The sequence below is a fragment of the Engraulis encrasicolus genome, chromosome 7 (assembly GCF_034702125.1).
Source record: "Engraulis encrasicolus isolate BLACKSEA-1 chromosome 7, IST_EnEncr_1.0, whole genome shotgun sequence".
Classification (NCBI taxonomy): domain Eukaryota; kingdom Metazoa; phylum Chordata; class Actinopteri; order Clupeiformes; family Engraulidae; genus Engraulis; species Engraulis encrasicolus.
This window is the reverse complement of record NC_085863.1, coordinates 33,264,865-33,289,553: the sequence shown is the minus strand read 5'-3', so window position 1 is coordinate 33,289,553 and position 24,689 is coordinate 33,264,865. Positions and strand designations below refer to the sequence as shown.

At 47.1% G+C, this 24,689-nt stretch overlaps 2 protein-coding genes across 17 annotated transcripts in view; one reads left to right on the top strand and one right to left on the bottom strand.

Annotated features, from left to right (window-relative positions):
- Positions 1 to 13,601, top strand: part of auts2a (activator of transcription and developmental regulator AUTS2 a) — a 596,658-nt gene extending 583,057 nt beyond the window's left edge. For 7 of the 16 annotated variants that reach the window (XM_063203279.1, XM_063203282.1, XM_063203270.1 and 4 more), the window contains 7 exons: positions 118 to 147; positions 1,688 to 1,759; positions 5,427 to 5,568; positions 8,155 to 8,244; positions 8,554 to 8,652; positions 9,127 to 9,382; positions 10,232 to 13,601. In XM_063203279.1, coding sequence (XP_063059349.1) covers positions 118 to 147; positions 1,688 to 1,759; positions 5,427 to 5,568; positions 8,155 to 8,244; positions 8,554 to 8,652; positions 9,127 to 9,382; positions 10,232 to 11,834 — 2,292 coding nt within the window. In that variant the 3' untranslated portion in view covers positions 11,835 to 13,601. The remainder of the gene's footprint in view (positions 1 to 117; positions 148 to 1,687; positions 1,760 to 5,426; positions 5,569 to 8,154; positions 8,245 to 8,553; positions 8,653 to 9,126; positions 9,383 to 10,231) is intronic. The other 9 variants (XM_063203283.1, XM_063203280.1, XM_063203281.1 and 6 more) reach the window with 8 other exon arrangements.
- A 5,149-nt stretch (positions 13,602 to 18,750) lies between these two features.
- LOC134452117 (golgin subfamily A member 6-like protein 22) lies at positions 18,751 to 20,350 on the bottom strand. The gene is made up of 3 exons (XM_063202480.1): positions 20,275 to 20,350; positions 19,896 to 19,967; positions 18,751 to 19,495 (listed from the first exon to the last, which is right to left on the bottom strand). The coding sequence occupies exons 2-3, from the start codon at positions 19,950 to 19,952 to the stop codon at positions 18,758 to 18,760; spliced, it is 795 nt and encodes a 264-aa protein (XP_063058550.1). The 5' UTR covers positions 19,953 to 19,967; positions 20,275 to 20,350; the 3' UTR covers positions 18,751 to 18,757.
- Between the last annotated feature and the right edge of the window lie 4,339 nt (positions 20,351 to 24,689).

Genomic DNA, 24,689 nt, shown 5'->3' with positions numbered 1-24,689 from the left:
TTCACCCTGTCCTGTCTTTTTACCTCTCCCCCAATCCTCCCTTTTAACTCTTCATCACCCTCTCCACCCCTCCGTCTGCCTGCCTGCCTGCCTGCCTGTCTTCCTCGACTTCTCCAGTTGACGGACCCATTCAGGCCCATTCTCAGGGTAAGTGCTTTATTATCAGCTTCTCTAACAGCCTGGGCCGGATACAGGGGGAACAGAGAACAGAAAGAAGAGAATGGGAAGCAGGGCAGAGAGAGAGAGAGAGAGAGAGAGAGAGAGAGAGAGAGAGAGAGAGAGAGAGAGAGAGAGAGAGAGAGAGAGAGAGAGAGTGAAAGGGGAAGAGAGTGAGAGGGTGCCAGGGATAAGCTTCTAAACAGGCTGGACAGGATACAAGAGGAAAATTGGTAAAGGCGAATACAAAGAGAGAGAGACAAACAAGAGAAGAGGTAGAGAAAGAGGGAAGGTGCAATGAGAGACAGAAGAGGAAAGGGGGGAAAGAGATAGGGGAGAGCAGATAAAGGAGGGAGAGTGTGAGAGAAGAAGAGAAGAGATGAGGTGGTGTGGGATGGAGAGAAGGTGAGAGAGAGAGTGTTGGAGAGGAAGAGGAGAAGATGGGAGACAGGGTGGGAAAGGAGAGAATAGAAAAGAGGAGAGGAGATAGGGTAGGAAAAGGGGTGTGAAAGGAGGGAATAGAAAAGAGGAGAGGAGAGGAGGGGAAGAGAGGAGAGGAGAGGAGACAGCGTTGGAGAGGAGAGGAGAGGAGAGGAGAAAGCGTTGGAGAGGAGACAGCGTTGGAGAGGAGAGGAGAGGAGAGGAGGGGAAGTGAGGAGAGGAGAAGAGACAGCGTTGGAGAGGAAGAGGAGAGGAGAGGAGAGGAGAGGAGAGGAGAAAGCGTTGGCGAGGGAGGGAGGGTGCGATGGCTCAGAGAAACCTCATTACACGCTTATTCCTCTGCGGAGCCATCATGTGATCTCTCCGCACAGCACCGTTTTTAATTAGCAGCTGGGAAAGGAAGGAAAATGGAGGGAAGAGGAAAAAAAGAAAAGAATAGCACTCTCCACACTCCCACCTTGATGTCCATCAAAATAGAGGGCAGTTACCTTCAGTGCTGCTGCGCCACAGCATCTGCATTGCGAGTTGTTTGTAGGTGGGCGTGACACAGACAGAAATTTGAATCATAAAGTTTTTTTGCAAAAAAAAAAAAAAAACACAGTCCCGGGTCTAATGAATGGGAAGTCTTCACCTGTCAGTCATATTTGCTGTCAGTCATTGCTGTGTGTTACATTGAGATTTATAGTCGGGTTATTTCTCATGGCGGCCAGTCACTTTGTAAATGGTACTGCAATAAATGAACTGCATTTATTAAGCACCTTTCCACTCTTTCGATTACTCAAAGCGCTTTACATTATATGCCTCACATTCATCCATCCACACTCACATACCAGTGGTTGTGGCACCAGGAGCAGTTTTGGGGTTAAGTATCTTGCTCAAGGACACATCGATGGGATCAGGCAGAGCGGGGCTCGAACTTGCAAACTTCTGGTTGCTGAACAGGCTCCTCTAATACCTGAGCCACCACTGCACAATGTTACTGTATTAAGGCCATATGGTTGAGTTTACGTTTGGCAGTTGGTAGTGAGTATTGGTTTTTGTGTGTGGCTGCAGCTGATGTGTTGTTTGCATCGCGTCTGTCTCTCCACAGAAACCGGGGAAATGGTGTGCCATGCACGTCCACATCGCCTGGCAGATATACCATCATCAGCAGAAGGTCAAGGTGAGTCCTCATTCAACACTTTCCCCCCTCTGTGTGTGTGTGTGTGTGTGTGTGTGTGTGTGTGTGTGTGTGTGTGTGTGTGTGTGTGCGCGTGCGTGCGTGCGTGCGTGCGTGCGTGCGTGCGTGTGTGTGTACACGTGCGTGTGTGCGTGCGTCTCTCTGCCTGTGTATTTCTCTGTCTGTCTTCCCATCTGTCAGTCTAAATGCTGAAAAAAACCTTCACAGCCGTGTTGTTTTCTCTGGACAAAAGCGATGGGTGTAAATATGACCCAGGGGTGAGATGCTGTTATCCAGTTATCCTCCACCTTCTCTGACCCACACTCACTGATGTGTGTGTGTGTGTGTGCGTGTGTGTGTGCGTGCGTGCGTGCGTGCGTGTCTGGCTCCTCTCAGTGAGGCATTGTGAAGTGTTCATAAAGGTGTTGTATCGATCGATGGCTCTCAGCCCTCCGGTAAGTGCCGGTTCGGCCGGCCGTGTTGTTGACAGATAACAGCTGACCCCTGACCCCAGTGTGTCTGGCGTTTCACACCACACAGCCACTTACTTGCCTCAACACACTAGACCGGCGATTCTCAAACTGTGGGCCGGGGCCCCACAGGTGGGCCCCGAAGGTATTCCAAGTGGGCCCTGAAATCATTTTCTAAAATAAATTGAAGTCATATTTGTTGCAGTTTTGTGGATGACTGTTCATTTGAGTTTGTATTGTTTATTGGACCAGAGGTGGGCCCCGAACATTAGTGAAAATTCCAAGTGGGCTGCAATGTGGGGACTGTTGGGAACCCAGCTGGCTTGCTCAGTCTCCTCCATACTAACAGAACAAAAGCAGGCTGCACTGCTTTGTCCAACAACATCCAGCCATTTCCTATCACATCTTGTCAAATGAACTGATTATGGATCAGTGGTACAGAAGGTGTAAAACTCTTAACACATTTTGTACTGTGGTATACAGGGTACTAAGGTTTTCGCAGCTGTACCAATATTCACTCATTTGTGAAGTGCCACATTTGTTACGGAACTGATTGCTAATTTGTATATGGTGGTTTACAGGGCAGCTGTGGTTTAAAGGGACGCTGTGTGAGATTTTTAGTTTTTTATTTCCAGAATTCATGCTGCCCATTCACTAATTCACTAACCTTTTTCATGAATGCTTACCAACACCATCAAATTCTAAGTATTCACTTTGACTGGAAAAATTGCCCATTTCATACATGACAAGGGGGATCTTCTCCATGGTCCGCCATTTTGAATTTCCAAAAATATAGCCATTTTTAGCTGCAAAAATGACTGTACTTGGACCACATTAGAAAATATTTGTTTATTACTTGGTAAACTTTCATGTAAAGATCAAATTTGGCAATAGGCAGCCCAGTTTCAATGAGCAGCATAGTTGCAGTACCTTTTTTGACCATTTCTTGCACAGTGTCCCTTTAAGGAAATGTGCCTAGTAACATCCAGCCATTTGTGATCAACACATTTGTAACAGATCAGTACAAAAAGGTGGGATGGTCTTCAGAATGCATGAAAGATGCAGAGAAGAATACACGGAAGAGCTACTGTTGGAAAGATGGTAGAGGACTGTTGTGGTTTGTTGTGTTTTGTCTGGAATGCTCAAAGATAGTCTTTTTAGATTATCTGTGCCATTGTTTGGAGTGGTGGGATTGTTGTATACAGCTGTTTGCGTTGTATTATTTAAATGTTGCCATTGTTAGTGCAACTATGAGGGCAGATGTCAGAGGAAGAGATAAGAATCCCGATAGAGACTTGGCTTTTCTGACATGGTCCTTTCTGGTCGTGGCCTCAATGCAAAGGTGCAAAAGGTGAATGTCCAGGGGGCTCTAAGGGTACAGTAATAAGCCCGATTCGGACGGGACTTTTATTACCTATGGACCCCCGGTAATTCGGAATAATTACGGAGAATGTCTGAGTTTTTAGTCCTGTGCGAATGTGCCATGTGAGGTAATAATTCTGCGAATTACTTACTGTATTTCGGCGAAACACAGACGTCCTGGGGTAATTTCACATAGGCGCGCCGTCTGCACCCCCTTGTAATGTCTGTGCAATGACGTTTATTAATCCCGTCCGAATGCGCCACGAAAATCACAGAGGTCCGGGGGTAATTGCAAATTACCAGAGGTCCATAGGTAATATTTATCCCATGCGAATCGGGCTATAGAGACTTGGCTTTTCTGACATGGTCCTTTCTGGTCGTGGCCTCAATGCAAAGGTGCAAAAGGTGAATGTCTGCAACAGATACTATGTTATGTCCATAAGGGGGTGTAATAGTGACTTGGCTGGTTGTGGTATCAATGCAAAAGTACAATAGGTATGTTATGCCAATAAGGGCATATACGTAACTGTCATAGTTACTTGGCTTTTCTGTGCTGTATGGTTGTGGTCTTAATGCAAATGTGCAACAGGTAAATGTCTATAGGGGTTTATAACAGTAAAAGTCACTTGACTTTTCTGACATGGTCATGTATGGTTGTGGCCTCATTTCAAAGGTAGTTTTGGGTAGGGTGCGCACATCCAAAAACACTTGTTGCAGGTGCCAGACAAAAAAAATCAGATAGTTGAAAAAGGTAGGTCTGCACACTGCCGATAAGCTCCAAAAATAAACTTTATTATTTAAAATGCAACGTTTCGATCACACTGGATCTTCATCAGGCATATTTTTTTCATATGCCTGATGAAGATCCAGTGTGATCGAAACGTTGCATTTTAAATAATAAAGTTTATTTTTGGCCTCATTTCAAAGGTGCAACAGGTATGTTATGTCCACATGGGGGGTAACAGTAATAGTGACTTGGCTTTCTGACATGGTCTTGTCTGGTGGTGGCTTCAATGTATTACGGTAAAGGTGCAACAGATAAATATCCATAGGGGATTATAACAGTCATAGTGACTTGACTTTTCTGACATGGTCCTGTGTGGTTGGTCCATAGGGGGATATAACAGTAATAGTGATTTGACTTCTATGACATTGTCTTGTGTGGTTGTGTCCATAGGGTCCAAAGGTAATAGTGATTTGACTTCTCTGACATGGTCCTGTGTGGTTGGTCCATAGGGGGATATAATAGTAATGGTCACTTGACTTCTCTGACATGGTCCTGTGTGGTAATGGCCTCAATGCAAAGGTATGTTATGCCCATAGGGGATATAACAGTCATAGTGACTTGACTTTTCGGACATGGTCCTGTATGATTGTGCTATCAATGCAATGGTGCAACATGTAAATGTCCATAGAGGGATATAGCAGTAATAGTGACTTGCCTTTTCTCACATGGTCCTGTCTAGTGGTGGCCTCAATGCAAAGGTGCAACAAATATGCTATGTCCACAGGGGGATATAGCAGTAAAAGTGACTTGACTTACCCGGAATGGTTGTGTTATCAATCCAAAGGTGCAACAAGTAAATGTCCATAGGGGATTACAACAATCATAGTGACTTGACTTTAATGATATGGTCCTGTCTGGGGTTGGCCTCAATGCAAACGTGCTTCAGGTATGTTATGTCCATAGGGGGATATAACAGTGATAGTGATTTGACTTTCTCTGACAAGGTCCTGTGTGGTTGACAGGTGTGTTATGTCCATATTGGGATATCACAGTCCTAGTGTTTTGGCTTGTCTGACATGGTCCTGTTATGTGTGGTTGTGTCCTCTTCCAGCAGCAGATGCAGGCCGACCCGCACAAGCTGGACTTTGGGCTGAAGCCGGAGTTCCTGACGCGGCCGCAGGGGCCCAGCCTGTTCGGAGCCATCCACCACCCCCACGACCTGGCACGCCCCGCCACACTCTTCTCAGCCGCAGGTGAGTGCAGGTCTATGGATATTCAGGTTAATTGGGCCACTTTTTCGCATATACCGTAAGTGAATGGCCCAAAGTGTCCCAATTTACCTGAATTCACCATACTATACTGTATGAAGAGCTATTTTCCAAAGCACAGTAAAAGCCATTTAACCCATTTTAACCATCCTATTTTCCAAAACGCAGTAAAGGCCATTTAGTGTAAGTGAAATGTGAAGACCTTATCAGGGCAAGTGGAGCTGAGTTGATATCTGATATTTCCACATCAAATATCTAATCACAGACTTAACTGGTGTTGTATTGGCTTAGAAACACAACAGCAGCACATTTTCAATTTCTCAAAATTTGATAAAATTGCTCTTCATATATCCATCCACCACCCCCACAATCTGTCCCTAGACAAGACAGAAAAGACATTAAAGTGCAAGACAAGACAATATTTTTTGCCACAAATACATAATATTTTCCAATTTATCAAAATCTAACTATTGTGTCCAAGCACAACAGAGAACATCACACCTTATCCGTAACAGTAGGCCAAATTAACACCGTACAGTAAATGCCAATGTACGTATAGGCTACTGTATGGTGTATTCTACATTATCAAATGATATACTGCATTTTTATATAATTTGTGTAAAAGGAAGTAGGGTGTACTTGAAAAAAAGTGTGTATTCTTTTTTTCTTTTTTTTTTGCTCCTGTGAAACACAAAGAGCAAACTGAATAATAGACCATACAATCATTGTTGTATACTGATAATAATCCTTACCAGGGCGGAGATGACCATGTTTCAGTCCAGTCACAGAGTCTCCATCAATTGTTCTGTTGGCATCATGTTCACCACACACACACACACACACACACACACACACACACACACACACACACACACACACACACACACACACACACACACACACACACACATACACACACACACACACGCACACACGCACTAGGGGTGTGCAAAATAATCGTCGAATCGATGCATCGCAATACTTACTTTCACAATACAATGCATCGATTCATGACAAGGTATCGTGATACTTATTTTCTCAATATACTGCATGGATTCATGACAATTGATTATTTGATAACAATAAAATTCTATTTGCCACGGGTTGATTTTGTTCAGTAGGGAGTAGGTAATATTTCTGTTGTGATGTAAGCTCTCTCCCAGATGATAAAATGCTTAAATAGAATGAACTGACTTATGAAAGCTACACAGCAATTGACAAATAAGCTGTATTTTACACATTTACTGAAGTAAATATCGCAATGCATCACAGTAGTACATGAATCGCAATGCATCGTGATAGAATCGCATCGTGGCATGTGTATCGTGATGCGCATCGAATCGTGAACCCTTTGCCAATACCCACCCCTAACACACACACACACACACACACACACACACACACACGCACACACAAGCATTATTTTTTTGTCCTCATGCTGAACAAAAGATTCAGTGTCATTGTCCCTGGCCATTATCTAAACAACTTTCTGCTCCATCCATCCGGCGTTGAATGACAGTGATGGCAGATTGGCATCAGTGTGCTGTAATGATTGGCCATTACTATGGGATAACTATGGGAAATAGCCCTGCCAAACAGCCTACCCCTCGTCTCTGCTTCAGCCTATTGTCCCACCTTGCTGTAGTGCAGTGATTGGGCTTTTTATCTCATCTGAATGCAGGGCAGGTTTTCCTGCTGCTCAGTCACACACATATACACACACACGCATGCACACACACAAGCGCGCACACACAAAAGTGCACATGCACACACATTCACACACACAGCCATAGAGAGACACTCAACTCACACACACACACACACACACACACACACACTCACACACACACACACACACACACACACACACACACACACACACACACACACACACACACATCCTCCTCCTCCTCCTCCTCCTCCTCCTCCTCCTCCTCCATCATTCTCCCCCTCCCCCGGTGCATCATTAGGTGCCTGGCATGGCAGAACTGACACGTCTGTCAAGGCTGATGCCTTCCCTCTGTCCTGCCTCCCTCCCTGTACTGCTCGCCTGTCTGCCTGGATAATGACGTGTGTGTGCGTGCGTGCGTACGTGCGTATGTGTGTGTGAGAGAGTGTGTGTATGTGTATGTGTATATGTATGTGTGAGTGAGTGCGTGTGCGTGTGCGTGTGCGTGTGTGTGTGTGTGCGTGCGTGCGTGCGTGCGTGCGCGCGTGTGCGTGCGTGCGTGCGTGCGTGCGTGCGTGCGCGCGTGTGCGTGCGTGCATGCGTGCGTGCGTGCATGTGTCTTTGTGTTGTGTGAATACAAACTAGTGAAGGGCCGGGTACATTCGTTGCAGAGAACTTGTTGACATTTTGATTCAAATTCAAGTTTGGTTGGTGTGGCAAGCACACACTCACATGGCTAAAGGAAAGAGAAAATGACCAAGAGAAGCATTCTTCTATCGGTCCATGTTCATGGAATGATTTCTCTCTCTCTCTCTCTCTCTCTCTCTCTCTCTCTCTCTCTCTCTCTCTCTCTCTCTCTCTCTCTCTCTCTCTCTCTCTCTCTCTCTCTCTCTCTCTCTCAGGTGCCACACACCCCTCAGCCACACCATTTGGCCACCCGCCTCATCACCATGGCAACTTCCTGACCCCGGCGCCACACCTAGGTACGCCGCGTAAGTCAACCCTGCCGCCCGCCCTCACACACTGCACCTTACACCTTACCGTAAGGCTTACACACTACACCTCACCAAGGGTTACCCAGAAAAGAGACCGCATATTGAACTTGGCTGCAAGATACAAAATGTATTTGGTATTAATTGGTATTTTTTCTTTCATGTGTTGACATATATTGAGTATATGGTGGCTTGCATGCACATGGATTTGTGTGTGTGTGTGTGTGTGTGTGTGCAGGCGTGCATGCGTGTGTGCATGTTGTCAGCATGAAAATCATGTTTTCCCCCTCTATTCTTCCTCTGCTGCAGAGCCGTTTGGTCGGGCGCCTACGTTTGGAGGTCTGGGAGCACTAAGCACAGCAGCCTTCGGTGGCCTCGGCAACCCCGCCCTCAGTAAGTTTCTACTCAGTAAGTCTCCTGTAACACATCGAAGCTCCCTGTCTCCTCCCATGGGGGCCTGGCTTAGAATAGGCCCTTATCAACCCCTTGCATGTTTTACAGTAAACTTAATGACATGTATTCATAGGTGCCGGAAAGGGGGATGCATTGGTGCATTGGCATCCCCACTTTTGGGCTCCCAAAATGAGGCCTTTTCAATTTTGCTGCGGATAAATGTGTGGAGTGCAGCAGCAGTAACATTGTTTAGAAATAAAGAATTAAGAAAAAAAGCACCACCACTTTAAAACTCCTTCCGGCGCCCTTGCATGTATTGATGTAAAAAAACATTTGATTTGCATTTTTTTTGTTTTTTCATGAAAATGTAATATACATGCAATTGTAATCGCAAATTTAATTGCTTGTGTTTTAAATAATTTTAAATAAAACATTATTTGCCAATAAACTAAAACAAACAAACGAAAATTCTCCCCCCATCTTCCTCAGCAGCGTCCAACTCAGTCTTCGGCCACAAGGAGGCGCCAAACGGACAGCCGTCCTTCGGAGCTGCTGGTCAGGAGCCCTGGAACAGGCTTCATCGTACGCCGCCGTCTTTCCCCACGCCGCCCCCCTGGATCAAGCCCGCCGGAGACTCGGAACGCAGCGCCTCGGCCAGCTCTCACGAGCGGGACCGAGACAGGGACAGGGACCGCGAGTCGGACAACAAACGCGACTCGTCTGCAAGCAAGGATGACAAGGACAGGTAGGCGAACGCCGAACAACAGACTTTTTTTGTCATATGACCAGTGCTTGAAGTGGTGGTCCTCATAATTTTCATCATCAGTGTTCCGGCATGAACTTATTTCGTGCCCCGCGTTTTATAAGTTCAAAACAAGTTTTTCAAAATGTGTGCCGGAAATAGGCCAACAAAAATGGGACTTGTACTGATTTGGTATGATGAGAAAATCAGGGTTCCTGCACTTCTTTTTGGATGGTATTTTCGGACAATTAGGGTTCCTGTACCTCTTTTTTTCCACTTCAAGCACTGCATATGACCATGAGTGTTGCAGTGTAAAAAAACATGTTACATGCTGATGCATCATTAATGATAAATTATTAGGCCGATAAAACATGTTATAATATGAGGGGTGCACTAATCCCGCGATAAAACATGTTATAATATGAGGGGTGCTGTGACTCAGCGCACTAATCCCCCCACATTTGGGCTTGCATGCCAATGTAGAAGTCCGGTTTGAGTCATGTCCCAACTCTGCCTCATCTCTCTCTCCCCACTCATTTCATGTCATGGACGGGAAAAAATAAATCACTGACTTGCCAGCAACATATAACCTATAAACCCTGTTACCTGGGAGATAGAAGAAAATTGTTAATATCATTTTAGGGCTACGTGTGCTTTTACCATTAATGCTGTGTTTGTTGTCATACACCATCTCCTCCAACTTGAATTACCTCATGATACAATATGATATGCATATTTGTTGACACATTATTTTAATGGTTCACTATTACAGTGTAACAATAGTTAATGCCATGTAATACCAGTGCAACACCATTTACCAATTTTGCATATTTTACCTCTCTTTTCCTCCAGGGACAGTGTAGAGAAGCGCCATCCCAGCCACCCGTCGCCCATCCCCGTCAACCCCCTCACCCTGCTGGGCCACAACCGGCCGCCGGAGCCTCCCAGGAACAACCACCAGCCCCCCACCTCGGACCTCCGCGACAAGGACAAGGATAAGGAGAAAGAGCGCGAGAGGGAGAGGGAAAGGGAAAGGGAACGCGAACGCGAGAGGGAGCGCGACCACCGCGACTCCTGGAAAGACTCAGGAGGAGTTGGAGGAGGCGGAGGAGGAGGTGGGCTGGAGGAGCACAAGCTTAAGGAGAACCACCACAACCACAACAACCATCACCACCACCACCCACACCACCCCCACCACCAGGGCGGCGATAAGGAGCCCACGCCCATCATCCACGACGGCCGCATGTCCACGGAGGAGAAGCCCGTGGGCCGGGTCACCACCTCCCCGTACATGCACCGGCACGGAGGCGGTGTGGTGGGGGTCGTCGGTGGACCCCTGGACCGCGTCAACGGCGGCCTGACCCAGCGGGAGATCATGGAGAAGAAAGCGGAGGCGCTGTACGCTGTGGAGGCGCAGAAGAAGAACCAGGAGGTGAAGGTGAAGGAGGAGCGCAAGGAGGAGCAGGAAGTAGGAGGTGGTGGAGGAGGAGGAAGTCGGGAGAGGACGCCTGACCACCATCACCACCACCCTGCACCACCACCTCCTCCTCCACCACCGTCACACTCACACCCCCACCAGCCTCCGCACACGCAAGCCCAGCCGGGAGCGCCGCCCATGCCCCAGCTGCACCCTGCGTCCTCCGTGCCCTTACCCATGGGCATGGCCGGCGTGCACCCCATGAACAGCATCGCCGGCCTGGACAGGACTCGCATGGTGGGGCCCTTCATGGGCATTAGCCCCATCCCGGGGGCCGAGCGCTTCCCCTACCCGGCCTTCCACTGGGACCCCATGCGGGACCCGTACCGGGGCCTGGACATCCACCGGAGGGACCACCCTCTGGCCAGGGACCTGCTGCTGCGCAACGACCCGCTGCACCGACTCGCCGGGCCGCGGCTCTACGAGGCCGAGAGGTCGTACCGGGACCGCGAGCCGCACGACTTCAACCGGGAGACGCACGCGGCGGCGGTGGCGGCGGCGGCAGCCGCGGCGGGGCTGAGCCTGGAGCAGAGGCGGGACCACGAGCGGCAGATGGACGAGCGCGAGCGTCTGCACGCGCTCCGTGAGGACTACGAGCACGCGGCGGCGGTGGCCGCGGCGACCGCCGCCAGACTCCACCCTCCGCCCGTGCACCATCCGGCCTTGGACTCCCACCACCCGCACCTGGCCCACCCAGGCCTCATGGGTCCTGGATTACCCATCATGCACTACCCCCGCGTTAGCCCCGCAGCCGCCGCGGCTGCAGCAGCGAATGCAGCCGCAGCAGCAGCAGCCGCGCACCACCAGAACGGCCTCCTCAACAAGACCCCTCCCACGGCCTCGCTCAGCGCCCCCCCGCCCCTCATCTCCTCGCTGGGTGGCGCGCGGCCCGGCTCCCCCCGACGGACTACCCCCTTGGGCACGGACCTCAGAGACAGACCGCCCTCGCACACACACAAGGACATCGAGGCACGATGAAAGTGTACACACATGTAGAGACACACACACACACACAGACACGCACACACTCACACATGCACACACGTGCCCTGAGATCTGTGCCTGACAGACTATTATTATGGAACTCAAAGCAAGCACTTAAGCCCCGGGCAGACACAGACAGACAGACAGACAGACTAATGAGACTGTATCATACCTGTGTATATTGAATTTCAACCGGGAGACAGAGGCTAACTTACTTACGTGACCTTTTTCCCCCTTTTTTTCTGTTTCGTTTTGTAAACAATGGGGGGGAGGGGACAATCCTCTACAAAATACCGGACAATTGACTTAAACAGCTGAGATTTTTTGCATACACTTTATCCTATTTGCTCCTGCTTTTTGTGTGTACTTTCTGCGTTTGTACAGACACCTGCTCCAAAAAAAAAAAGAGTTCAAGACTGAGAGAGTTTTTGGTCAGACAAGGGACAGACAAGGGAACAATGTTCTCCCATCCTCCTCAAACACTTTTTTTCGTGGGAATGTACAGCTGCTTCAATTACAGAAAAGGTGACAAAAAATGTGTAGATAACAATGTGTATTGTTCAACGTGCTCAATCTTCACAGCTCTCAAATCATGGTGCAAAAAATATGCAAAAAGGGTGTTATGAAAGCTTTACTTTGAACAAAAAAATGTACATACAGTAAAAGGATGTGATGATGACTGAAGTGCAGAATGTTCTGTTGTGTTCCACGCTGGGGCTTCTTTTTTGATCAGCAATGGCCGTCGCTGGTATCATGTTTCCATGGGAACAGACATGGTCCTTCCTGAGACAGTCAGATAGTCCATGTCCTCCACAGCCCTCTGTCCAGTCCACTACATAGCTCTACAACTATGCAACACGTGGGATCTCTCTTTACTCTCTCTCTCTCTCTCTCTCTCTCTCTCTCTCTCTCTCTCTCTCTCTCTCTCTCTCTCTCTCTCTCTCTCTCTCTCTCTCTCTCTCTCTCTCTCTCTCTCTCACCTTGACTGTACACCCTCTGTTCTCTGCACTCTCTCCACAACCTGGACATCCCGTGAAGTTGAGAAAGCAAACTTGTGCACAAAAGAATATTCAAATCATGTTTCTTCTTGGACTTGTTTTTTTGTGCTGACAATCTTTATGATTATGATTTATAGAGGTCTATTTATATTTTTTAATTCATTCGTCTTCAACCACCGAGTGCATCATAGAGAATATTTCCTATGGGCTACATCTTGTTGTGTTGTGGAGGGAATGCAAATCGAAACACCACCAAAACAAACACCTTTTTTCCCTCAGCGCGAAAGAGTGTAAAGTAGGTGTCTGGCAACAATGGAAAAAAAGTAGTTCCCGTTGGTCTAACAGTCTGTTAAAGTGCTATCCTAAGCTGTTGTATTTACAAAACTAAAACAAAAAAAGACAAAAAAGCTAGAAGTCTAAAGTGTGGACTAGTTGGTTTTTAAAACAGGCGGAGATCTATTTTAGAAGTCCACAGGGTGGCTTAGTTGTGCGCTTCAAAACTCTGTGAGATTCAGATGTTGTGCAGTGTTTTTTTAATTAAACATTTAAAAAAAATGTTCACAGGAGCAGTAGTGATTAGTCAATGCGTATTGCAAAGAGATTGTTAACAAAAAACTTTTTTTGCTGTTTATCATGTATGTAAAAAAAAATGAAGTTCTTTCTAGATCATGTACAAAGCCACGCAAAAGGTGAAGCGACTGAATCTTCAGCATGCTCCTCATTTAAACTTGTGTTATGTAAATTGTGCCATGTTATTAAAAAATGTGAGCTAAACTTTTTGAAGCTTCTATTCTTATTATTGGCTTTCAATTTCATATATCACAGAAAGTCCTCAAATGTCACAATCACGCTTGTTTACAGGCAAATAAAACAACACATTTCATTACACAAATTTCTTATATTGAACTCTACATAGTTTAGTTCATATTGAAGGTTTAGTTGGAATCAAGAATCAACATTCACCATCTATATAGGTTGATTAATTTAAGTTTGTTGGATAGCGACCAATACAAATAGAAAATAAATTATAATACAGTAATAGATGTACCGGCTATCTAGAATGTACCTTGTTACCAGTTACCATCACATCAGTTCCTCACACATTGGTGACATGTCTGTACCAAAACCATACGTTTAGGGCAGGTCAAACTCTGGCCCGCGGAGTCATTTTATTTGGCCCGCGACATCATTTCAAATGTGTATTACAGTTGGACCAAATACACATCAAGACTTTAGCATGAAATTTGGTGTGTCACAGGAGTATGTGCGGGCCCAGGCCAATGAAACAGCTCACACTCATATGCACCACTATGTGCACATTTGAACTACCATATATGATGGATAAGAGTGTGTGTATTTAGCCCATATAAATTATACAGTCCAGGACACTACTGACCCCTTTCAGTTTGCCTACCGTCCCAACCGATCAGTGGATGATGCAGTAGCAATAGCTTTACACCACACACTGGAGCACCTGGAGAGTATGTCAGAATGCTTTTCCTGGACTACAGTTCTGCCTTCAACACCATCCACCCAGGCAGGCTGATTGAGAAACTGACAGTCCTTGGCCTCCCAACTCCCACCTGTAATTGGATACTGGACTTCCTTATAGAGAGACCACAGGTGGTGAGAATGGGGGGGCGAGTGTCCTCTGAGCTCACAGTCAGTACGGGATCTCCACAAGGATGCTGCCTCAGTCCTAAACTCTTCACACTGTATACCCATGACCTTCTCTCAAGCCATGACAACACCATCATCATCAAATATGCTGATGACACTACCATCCTGGGGCTCATTAAAGAAGGGGACGAGTCAGGATACAGGTCTGTTGTGAATTACATCATTGACTATGGGGAGACAAACGACCTCATCCTCAACACAGACAAGACGAGGGAAATTATAGTGGACTTTAGAAAACATCCTCCACCCCTACAGCCTCTGCACATTAAAGGGACAGAGGTGGTGAGGGCAGAAAGTCATAAATTCCTAGGCATGCAAGTAACATCAAACCTGAGCTGGAGTCTGAACACCACATCCATCGTGAAAAAAGCCCAGCAAAGGCTGTACTTTATTAGGATGCTTAGGAAGGCTGGACTGAACTACCGCCCTCTTACCCAGGCCTACAGAGGACTTGTAGAGAGCATCCTCACAACAGGCATCACTGTCTGGTATGGCAACATCACTCAGGCTGAAAGGAAGTCTTTGCAACGAATAATCAAGACTGCAGAGAGGATTATAGGCACAGCACTTCCCTCCATGGACTCCATATATGTGCAGCGCAGCCATAGGAGAGCAGAGAGAATCATTAAAGACCCACTTCATCCAGCTAACTCTCTGCTCAAACACAAGAACTGCACATACAAACTGAGACACAGTAGAGCGGACAGCATTCCTACCAGAAAGGCAAGGTTTTTCAACAGTTTCTTCCCAGCAACAGTGAGACTGATGGCAAAAAAGAACATTTGATCCACCTTTTTTTATTATTATTTTGACCTCTTTGATTTTTATCACTTTTTAATGTATTTTGTCTTCCTATTTTCTATTTAATTCTATTTATTGACTCAGAGGTGCTGCACAAGAGTTCCTATGTGCCTGGACTACTAGTTTATGCACAAATGGCAAATAAAGTACTTTGAACTTTGAACTTTGAACTTTTTGTGTAAAGTGCATGTAAAATTTTAGTCAATTTAAAAAATATATATATATTGAGTTCGGCTCACAACATCTTCCCAGATTTTTATGTTGGCCTTCAGTCAATTTGAGTTTGACACCCATGGTTTAAGGCATATTTCAGCATGTGGAAATAGTGATAGCAGCAAGACATGCGAAGACTGATATTATTTTACAGTATTTCTCAATTGGTTTTGTACATTTCACGGATCTCTCTCGCAATTTGCAAAACATAATATTCATTCTCAAAACAGCTTTAACAAATGGCAAAACACAGTGGATAACCTGCAAAACCGAGTGTCTTGCTCAAAACCCTTATTTGGCTTTCAAAAACCAAGTTTTTGTGTCAATGAACGTATCAGCGCCAGCAGAATGGTTAGTCATGGTGTCATAGTGTATGGACAAGCTAGTCAAATCAATTTCTCATGTTGTCAATTGAATAGTACACTCTTGAGGATCTTTTCTGAAGTGAAATGTTGTTTAGATTGGATGGGAAATGTTATAAATTCAGTTTTATATTACATTGATCAGATAAGATTGAGATAGTTTCATGCATTCAGTGACAAAGCTTTTTGAGTGATATGACAAAAGCAATTGATAATGTACGAAATCACTGAGAATTGTACACAGCCATGGCATGGTGGACGAGAGCATTTGCTATATGCCGAAAACAATGAGAAACTGATTTGACCATGTGCACAGGTAACACCAGGAAGTCACAATTGAACAAAGACTTTTGAGAATCATTTTTCTGTTGTGAGAAATGTACAAAACCAATTGAGAAAAACTGTAATCTGCCTGACGGCCTGTGTTGTGCCCAACAACAATGTTCAGATACCCTGTAGGGTAGCAGAGATAGTAAAAGTGTATGTTCACTTATCAAGGCTCACATAGCTCATACATCATCCAGCATGTACAGCCCTGACCCACTCTGACTTTCTACTGTGTCAATACTGATGAGTTGAAAAGTAAAATTAGTAAGTTAATTCCTACACCTTTTGTTGTTGTATGTTTTTACATATACGTACGTACATAAACTGCAGGCCTAGTTAATTTATTTCAGAAATCTGAACATCATTTTATTTCATAAATATCCCTGACATAGTGGTTCTCCATCGTGGGAAAAAAAACTCTTAACAGGCAGAGTTCACACAGCACATTTTTTTATTATTGTAAAAAGTGCAGGTGTGTGTGTGTGTGTGTGTGTGTGCATGCCTGCGTGCGTGCGTGCGTGCGTGTGTGTTAGTGTGAAGTGCAGGGACTTTCAATAACAATGCACACTCACTGCACTGTAAAAATGGAGCAGTTCAGCAATAGTAATGATAACACCCCTATCAGCAGTATTCCAAATACACCTGACATCACCATCATAGATCTTGAAAATAAGAAGTAGGCTATCTTTGTGGAAGCAAGTTGTTCCTTTGACTGACACCTGTTACCACTCCAAGATTCTGATGTACCATCCACTCATTGATGTAGAGGCAAATCAAGGATTTAATTGTAGAGATATTATGCTCGTATTTGGCAGCCTGGGACGCGTTCATAGGCGCACTTTGCGTGGGCCGTAGCTCTGTGTAGCCTACTTAATAGTCAAAATAGCCTACTTAAAAGTCAATTCAAAAAGCTTGCTAAATACTGCACAGTTTCTGCAATAATTGGTCTAGCAATCGGGCGGAGGAGGTAGCCTACCATCGTTACCCCCAAGAAGCCTAAATCTAACTGTCAATTCTGACCAAGGCCTATTATTTTACACCAGTGTACTGTAATGTAACACATAGGACTTCATGATTCTAATCAGTCCTTACCGACTGCTATGAAATGTCCTTACTGATTGCTGAAGTTTGCTTCCAGCACTATTTGGATCTCTAATGCTGCCCTAATCCAAATAAAAGTGTCTGTGTCTGTGTCTGTGTGCGTGCGTGCGTGTGTGTGTGTGTGTGTGTGTGTGTGTGTGTGTGTGTGTGTGTGTGTGTGTGTGTGTGTGTGTGTGTGTGTGTGTGTGTGTGTGTGTGTGTGTGTGAGAGAGAGAGAGAGAGAGAGTATGCGGGTGTTTTCGTCTGGGTGTTTGTGTGTGCGTGTGTGTGGGTGTGTTGGGTGGTGGAGGTTGGGTAGCAGGGGGTGACGATGAGGGCTGTGGGGTGCTGAAGAAGACAGACGGCAGAAGGGAGGGATCTGGAGAGGATAGACCCAACCTATAATGGAGACACAAAAAAGTGTACATCATCAATACAGTACTATATCACCTTAAAGGGGCACTAGGATGGTGGCCGGAGTAGGTATTGCAGCTATGCTACTCATTGAAAGTGGGCTTGCCATTTCCAAATTTGATCTTTATATGAATATTTACTGGGTAATAGACTAATATTTACTAGTATGACCAAAATGCAGTAATTTTTGGTGCTAAAAATGTCTATTTCTGGAAATTCAAAATGGCGGCCCATGGAGAAGATCCCCCTTTTCATGGATGAAAACCGCAATATTCTCAGTCAAATGAATATTTCGAATTTGATGGTGGTGTTAAGTATTCATGAAAAGGGTAACATTTGTGAATGAGCAGCATGAATTCTAGAAATAAACTACTAAAAATGTTACACAGTGCACCTTTAAGACAACATAGCTCAGTGAGTTCATGAGAAATCAGAGACATACATTTTGAAGGGCTATGGGCTATGTTTTTTTATTTCGCATTACATTATTCTTACAGATCCTATGCAGTGGATGTAAGACAAATAAGAAGTGCTTGCCTTGTGGTCTGGTCTGGTCTCATCTCCTGGTCTACTGCTGCTGTCCTGCCTTCTCCTCCTCCTGCTGCTCTCCCTCATCTCTCTCCTCCTCCTCCTGCTGCTCTCCCTCATCTCTCTCCTCCTCCTCCTCCTCCTGCTGCTCTCCCTCATCTCTCTCCTCCTCCTACTGCTGCTCTCCCTCATCTCTCTCCTCCTCCTCCTCCTGCTGCTGCTCTCTCTCCTCCTCCTCCTGCTGCTCTCCCCCATCTCTCTCCTCCTCCTCCTGCTGCTCTCCCCCATCTCTCTCCTCCTCCTGCTGCTGCTGCTCTCCCTCATCTCTCTCCTCCTCCTCCTCCTCCTCCTCCTCCTCCTCCTGCTGCTCTCCCCCATCTCTCTCCTCCTCCTCCTCCTCCTCCTCCTCCTCCTCCTCCTCCTCCTCCTCCTCCTCCTGCTGCTCTCCCCCATCTCTCCTCCTCCTCCTCCTCCTCCTCCTCCTCCTCCTCATCTCTCCTCCTGCTGCTCTCCCTCATCTCTCCTCCTCCTCCTGCTGCTGCTCTCCCTCATCTCTCTCCTCCTCTCTCCGCTTGCAGCAGGTCAACACCTCACAGACGACGCCCAAAACTCTCCTCCACCTGCTAGGCGCTGCCTTTCTCTCCTGACGCCTCTTCTCCTTCTCATCTTTCTTCCTCTCATTCTCCTCTCTCTTCCTCTCCTTCTCCTCTCTCTTCCTCTCCTTCTCCTCTCTCTTCCTCTCGTTCTCCCGCCTCCTCGTTTCCTGCCTCCAAGTTGTCCTCCACATCTGCCGCACCTGCCATTTCCATCTGTATCTTGCCCTCCAAGCTCTCACCCTGTGCCCCTCCAGCCTCTCCCTGATCAGCTCAGCCAGCCTCCCCTCGTGCATTTCCTTTAGGCGTCCATGTTTCAGTGCTTTCCTCAAGCTCCCCTCCTGCAGGAACAGCATCTCTTTGTCTGTGTGCTTTTTGATTCTCTCCCTGATGCTGATCTCGCTCTCCCGGTCATCCATATCCAGGGGGGTGATGGCCCAGCCCAAAGTTGGATAAAGGGCAGAGATGGGCTTTCGGTAGCACCGGCATGTGCACACAGGCACGACGGGGACGGCATCAGTGCACAGGGATGCAGTCACAATGGACTGGCAGGAAGGGGAACGAGAAGGAGCAAGGGAGGGATGTTGGGACCTCTCCACTTTGCCATCGAATATAAGTGGCAAGCTCATAGAGCGCTGCAGCTGGGGGATGTCATGGACCTGGGTGTTACAGGAAAGGAGATGAGGGTGGCGTTGTTAAAGCATTTTTGATCCTTTAGGAAGTCAAGTCAAGTTTATTGTCACTTTCTTCATATGCACAAGTCATACAAGGAAAATGTATTTACGTTTTCTCTCTATACCATGGAAGGACATAGACATACACAGGACTGCCATTTTACAGACTGACATAAAGTGCAAGACAGGACAGGTAACAGTGATGGACTGGTAACAATACACACTACCACTAGCCTACCACCACTACCACACTGCTCTGTTGTGATAATCATAGGTTATGTAAGGCTATTTTAACATTTTGCAATATTTCTGGAAGCATACAGTATAGCCATTAAAAACTGCATTTATAAAAGCATTTTCTTTTGCCAAAGATCACTACACCAACCTTGAGCTCACAAAGTGACTGGTATGCCCCACATGTGGGTGTCCCAAGGCCTAACATTGCCCCTTTCCTGAACTGAAACATGTAGATAGAGGCATCGTATTAAGTCAGGCCACAAGCAAAACAAAGTCATTCCATATACATTAGTTTAGCTGTCAAATGATTAAGATTACGGCATATGCTGCGAATGCAACTTACAACCCTTATACTGTCATCAGAAATATACATTCCTCTTACATTTTGTAAAAGATTTTTTTTTCTCTTATTTTGCTATTTCCATGTTAATGTATTTTCTCCTGAATCATGTCAAGGCTTGATTACTCCATAAACAAACCATTTTTAGATATCTTGAAAGCATATGATCTTGAATTAGGTTACATACCGTAGTCAGAGAAATAATAGCATGAAGAAAAGATAATTATAAGTAAAAATGGTGAATAGTAAAATATATAGGCTAACTGTTGTACATTGCTTGTTGAAACACTGCATGCGAACTGAAGAATACTGAGATTTTGAGGCCTGAATGTAAGAATGTCCTGACATCACACAACATGAAGCATGTTCTATTGTGATGTCATAGTAACAGTGCCTAAGGACTGATGATGCTGCGTGTTCCGTTGAGACAGGTCACTACACCAGAGATTCCTGACTACTCTTTAACCTGAGAGAACTACAGTTAGAATCTTACTATCCCAACTAGAGCGTGTGTTTCAGCCCTGTTTGTATGATGCGTTGTAATCAGTCCTTACCAGCAGGTGTCGCCAAAGACCACCAAGACAGAAAGAGAGAGAAAGAGAGAGAGAGAAACTCTGTGTTAAACCTATGCTGTGGTGTATCCTCTCAAGGTTTCCCTGCGATTAATCAGTTACAGAAACTAAAAAGACACTGTAATAAGAAGAATAAGAAGAAGAGGAAGAAGAAGAAGAAGAATAACAATTAGTCACTCTTATTCACTCTTAGTCTCTTATTCACTCTTAGTCATTTAACAATAATACAAATTATATAATATATTTTACTATTATATGAATCAAGTTGGCTCATATAAACCCTACTTATATTTTTATCATGAAAAAATGCTACTATTTGTTTTATAAATAATTACTTAAACAAACACAACAGAACTGTTTAAGAATGTCCTTATAATGGACAGCAGATGGCAGCAAACCGTTTCATTTAAACAAGCTGTGAGCTCTGTGGAAACATTTTTCCTATATGAATTAACCTGACACAGAGGTATTAATTTATATGTTTATTATAGCCTGGCCTATTTGGGTCTGTGTGTGTGTGTGTGTGGGGGGGGGGGGGTGTGCTTGGTAGTTTAAGGGCGAGTGTTTTGTGTTTTAATGCTTAAGTAGCTGCTTGTATTGTATTTTATGTTTCTTCACCTGCCCAGGGACTGCAGATGGAAATTAGCTTGTAAGCTATAATCTGGTGCAGGTCATCTCTTTACGTCTTGTAACTAATGTACTTTGCACATGGTCCCTGTTAAATAAACCAAATAAACAAAACTAAACTTGTACAGGTCATAATTTGACATGAACATTTTGTCCAGTCAGATGCTGAGGAAGAAAAAAAAGAAAAGAAAAGAAACGAAAAGTCAATGGTGGTAACTGGCGCTGACATTTGACAACAAACAAACTTGCAGATCCAGTTGAGAGAGAGAGAGAGAGAGAGAGAGAGAGAGAGAGAGAGAGAGAGAGCGAGCGAGAGAGAGAGAGAGCTTGCAAAAGAGATTGCGAGAGAGACAGAGACAGAGGATAGGGGCTAGAGAGAATAGCGTAATGTGTCAGGGACAGAAGAGGACCCAAGAGCGCAAGTTCAAATTCAGAGTTCTTTATTGAGGGGTTCAGGGGGGAAGAGGAGTGAGATGATCGTGAGGTCTTGGGAGGTTCCGGTTCCAGGGGTGCTAGGAGTGCCAGGGGTGTCAGGGGTTCCAGGGGTGCTTGGGGCTCTGGGGTTTTTCCGGGTCCTGTGGGTTACCTGGGCTCCGGGGGTCACCAAATGTCCGGGGGTGTCCAGTCCAAAGTGCTTAGTGTGTGTGTCCCCCAGTGATGGAGCGGCGTATCGGGCTGAGGGTGGTGAAGCGTCTGGGCTCGCTCATCTGGTGGTCGGAGACCTGGGGGAACACACACACAACAGCAATATGAATGGCAGGCAGAAGTACAGATCAGGGCTGGGCAAATATCGTGGTGAGAGACAGAAGGCAGAATCGAGTTACCGGAGGGGCTGAAGATCGGAGGGTAGTCGAGATCCAGAAGGCAGGTCGGGATAGTCGGGGCAGTAGAACAAGGAGGCAGTCAAGAAAGGATCAGAATCACAGACAGGAGTCAGAGCGCAGACAGGCAGGTTACTGGTCCGGGTTTGAAGACGATCTGACAGGGCTTGGCTGAAAAACAGGGCTATATATACTGGGAGAGGTTAGTGGAGAAATGCAGTGCAGCTGGCAGAGTAATTAGAGCAGAGTGGGGAAAGGTGAGGAAGGTGAGTGGGAAATGCAGCGCAGCTGGCCAGGTAGCAAGAGCAGAGCAGGGCGGAGCCAGGTGGAGCTCGTTAGGCAGAGTAGGGAGAGAGTGAGCAGAGTGGCAGAGAATTGAATGCAATTAAGGTTGTTACCCAGGGGAGAGAGTGCTCATGACAGGACCCCCCCCCTAAGGGACGGCCCCAGAAGTCCCAAGAACAACACCATGCCGGGAGGGTGGAGGGGAGCAGGCGGCGGGTCAGAACTCCTCCGAGCGGTCAGAGTGAACATCCTCATCCTCAGAAGGAGCTGGAGGGTCACGGTCGGGAGACAGGACAGGTACTGAGACAGGAGCAGGGTCAGGCACAGGACAGGAAGCTGGTCGGGCAGGATGGCTAGGGACCCCTCTGGGACGGCCCCTACGGATCGCAGGCTGATCAGGATGTAGTCGGTGGAAGTCAGTGATGAGGGTCCGGTCCACTATCCTCCTGGCCGGGATCCAGGTCCTCTCCTCCGGACCATAACCCTCCCAGTCAACGAGGTACTGGAGACCCCTACCCCTTCGCCTAGAGCGGAGCAGCCGCCGGACGGTGAAGACAGGACCGCCATCTATGAGGCGAGGAGGAGGCGGCGCCGGAGCTGCAGGGACCAGGGGACTTTCATGGACCGGCTTGACCTTGGAGACGTGGAAGGTGGGATGGACCCGCATGGAAGTGGGCAACTGAAGTCGAACCGCCGTTGGACTGATGACTTTCTGTACAGGAAAAGGACCAATGAAGCGAGGGGCCAGTTTTCGTGATTCAACCCGCAGCGGCAGATCCCGGGCAGACAGCCAGACCTTCTGACCAACCCGGTAAGTAGGTGCTGGGGTCCTCCGTCGGTTGGCACCGACGACGTAGCTGGTTCCAGACTTCAGAAGCATAGTGCGCGCCTGGGCCCAAGTGCGGCGGCAGCGGCGGGCATACGCAAGAGCAGACGGACAGGTGGCATCCGCTTCCTGGCTGGCAAACAGTGGGGGTTGATACCCGTAGACACACTGAAAGGGGGAGAGCCCGGTGGCGGAGCTGGTGAGTGAATTATGGGCATATTCCACCCAGAGCAGGTGTTGAGCCCAGGCCCGGGGATTTTGGGAGGCCATGCACCTCAGTGCCTTTTCCAGCTCCTGGTTCATGCGTTCAGTTTGGCCGTTTGACTGCGGGTGGAATCCAGATGATAGGCTGGCGGTGGCCCCGAGGAGATGACAGAACTCCTTCCAAAAGGTTGCTGAAAATTGTGGGCCCCGGTCTGACACTATATCCTGGGGTAGGCCATGGATACGAAACACATGTTCCAGGACCACCTGGGCTGTCTCCTTAGCAGAGGGTAGTTTAGGAAGAGGTACAAAATGGGTCATCTTACTAAAGCGGTCAACAATGGTAAGGATAACTGTGTGTCCGTCAGAGGGCGGAAGACCCGTAACAAAGTCCAGTGAAACATGGGACCAGGGCCTCTTGGGTATGAGTAGGGGTTGCAGCAACCCAGCAGGAGGCTGGTTGGGGGTCTTGTTTCGGTTACAAGTGGGACAAGCTCGGATGAATTCTCTGATATCCCGTCTCATCCGCCGCCACCAGAACCGCTGGCGGACCAGATGAAGGGTGCGAGTGATGCCGGGATGACAGGCCAGACGGGATTCGTGCCCCCACTGAATCACAGGTGACCTGAGCTTTGCTGGAACAAACAGACGGTTGGGGGCGCTGGTGCTTGGGCCTGGCTGGTCCCGAAGAGCCTCCATGACCTGCTTCTCGATCTCCCAGGTGAGCGCCGCTACGACAAAGTGGCTGGGAAGAATGGGGGCTGGCATGGCGGTGGTCTCGTCCTTCTGAAACATCCGGGAAAGGGCATCAGGGTTGATGTTGCGAGATCCCGGGCGGTAGGAGAGCGTGAAATTGAAGCGGGTAAAGAACAGAGACCACCGCTGTTGACGGGAGTTCAGCCTCCTGGCTGTTTGGATATACTCCAGGTTTTTGTGGTCTGTCCACACTACGAATGGTTCCTTTGACCCCTCTAACCAGTGCCGCCATTCTTCAAGGGCGAGCTTGACAGCCAACAGCTCGCGGTTCCCAATGTCGTAGTTGCATTCGGCTGGGGTTAGCCGACGGGAGTAGAAGGCACAGGGGTGCATCTTGCCATCCTCAGCTGCTCTTTGAGAAAGCACTGCACCCACTCCCACGTCTGAAGCATCTACCTCCACCACAAACTGCCTTGCTGCATCTGGCATCTGGAGGATGGGAGCAGAAGTGAAACGTGTCTTGAGGATATTGAAGGCCTTATCAGCAGCTGATGTCCATTGGTACGGTTGT

What these genes read in the sequence shown, in the direction of transcription:
- LOC134452117 (XM_063202480.1), bottom strand. Translation starts at nt 19,952, where the DNA reads ATGTTAGGCCTTGGGACACCCACATGTGGGGCATACCAGTCACTTTGT. An exon ending in AGTCACTTTGTGAGCTCAAG is followed by an intron (nt 19,496 to 19,895) that starts GTTGGTGTAGTG and finishes TGTAACACCCAG; the next exon opens with GTCCATGACATCCCCCAGCT.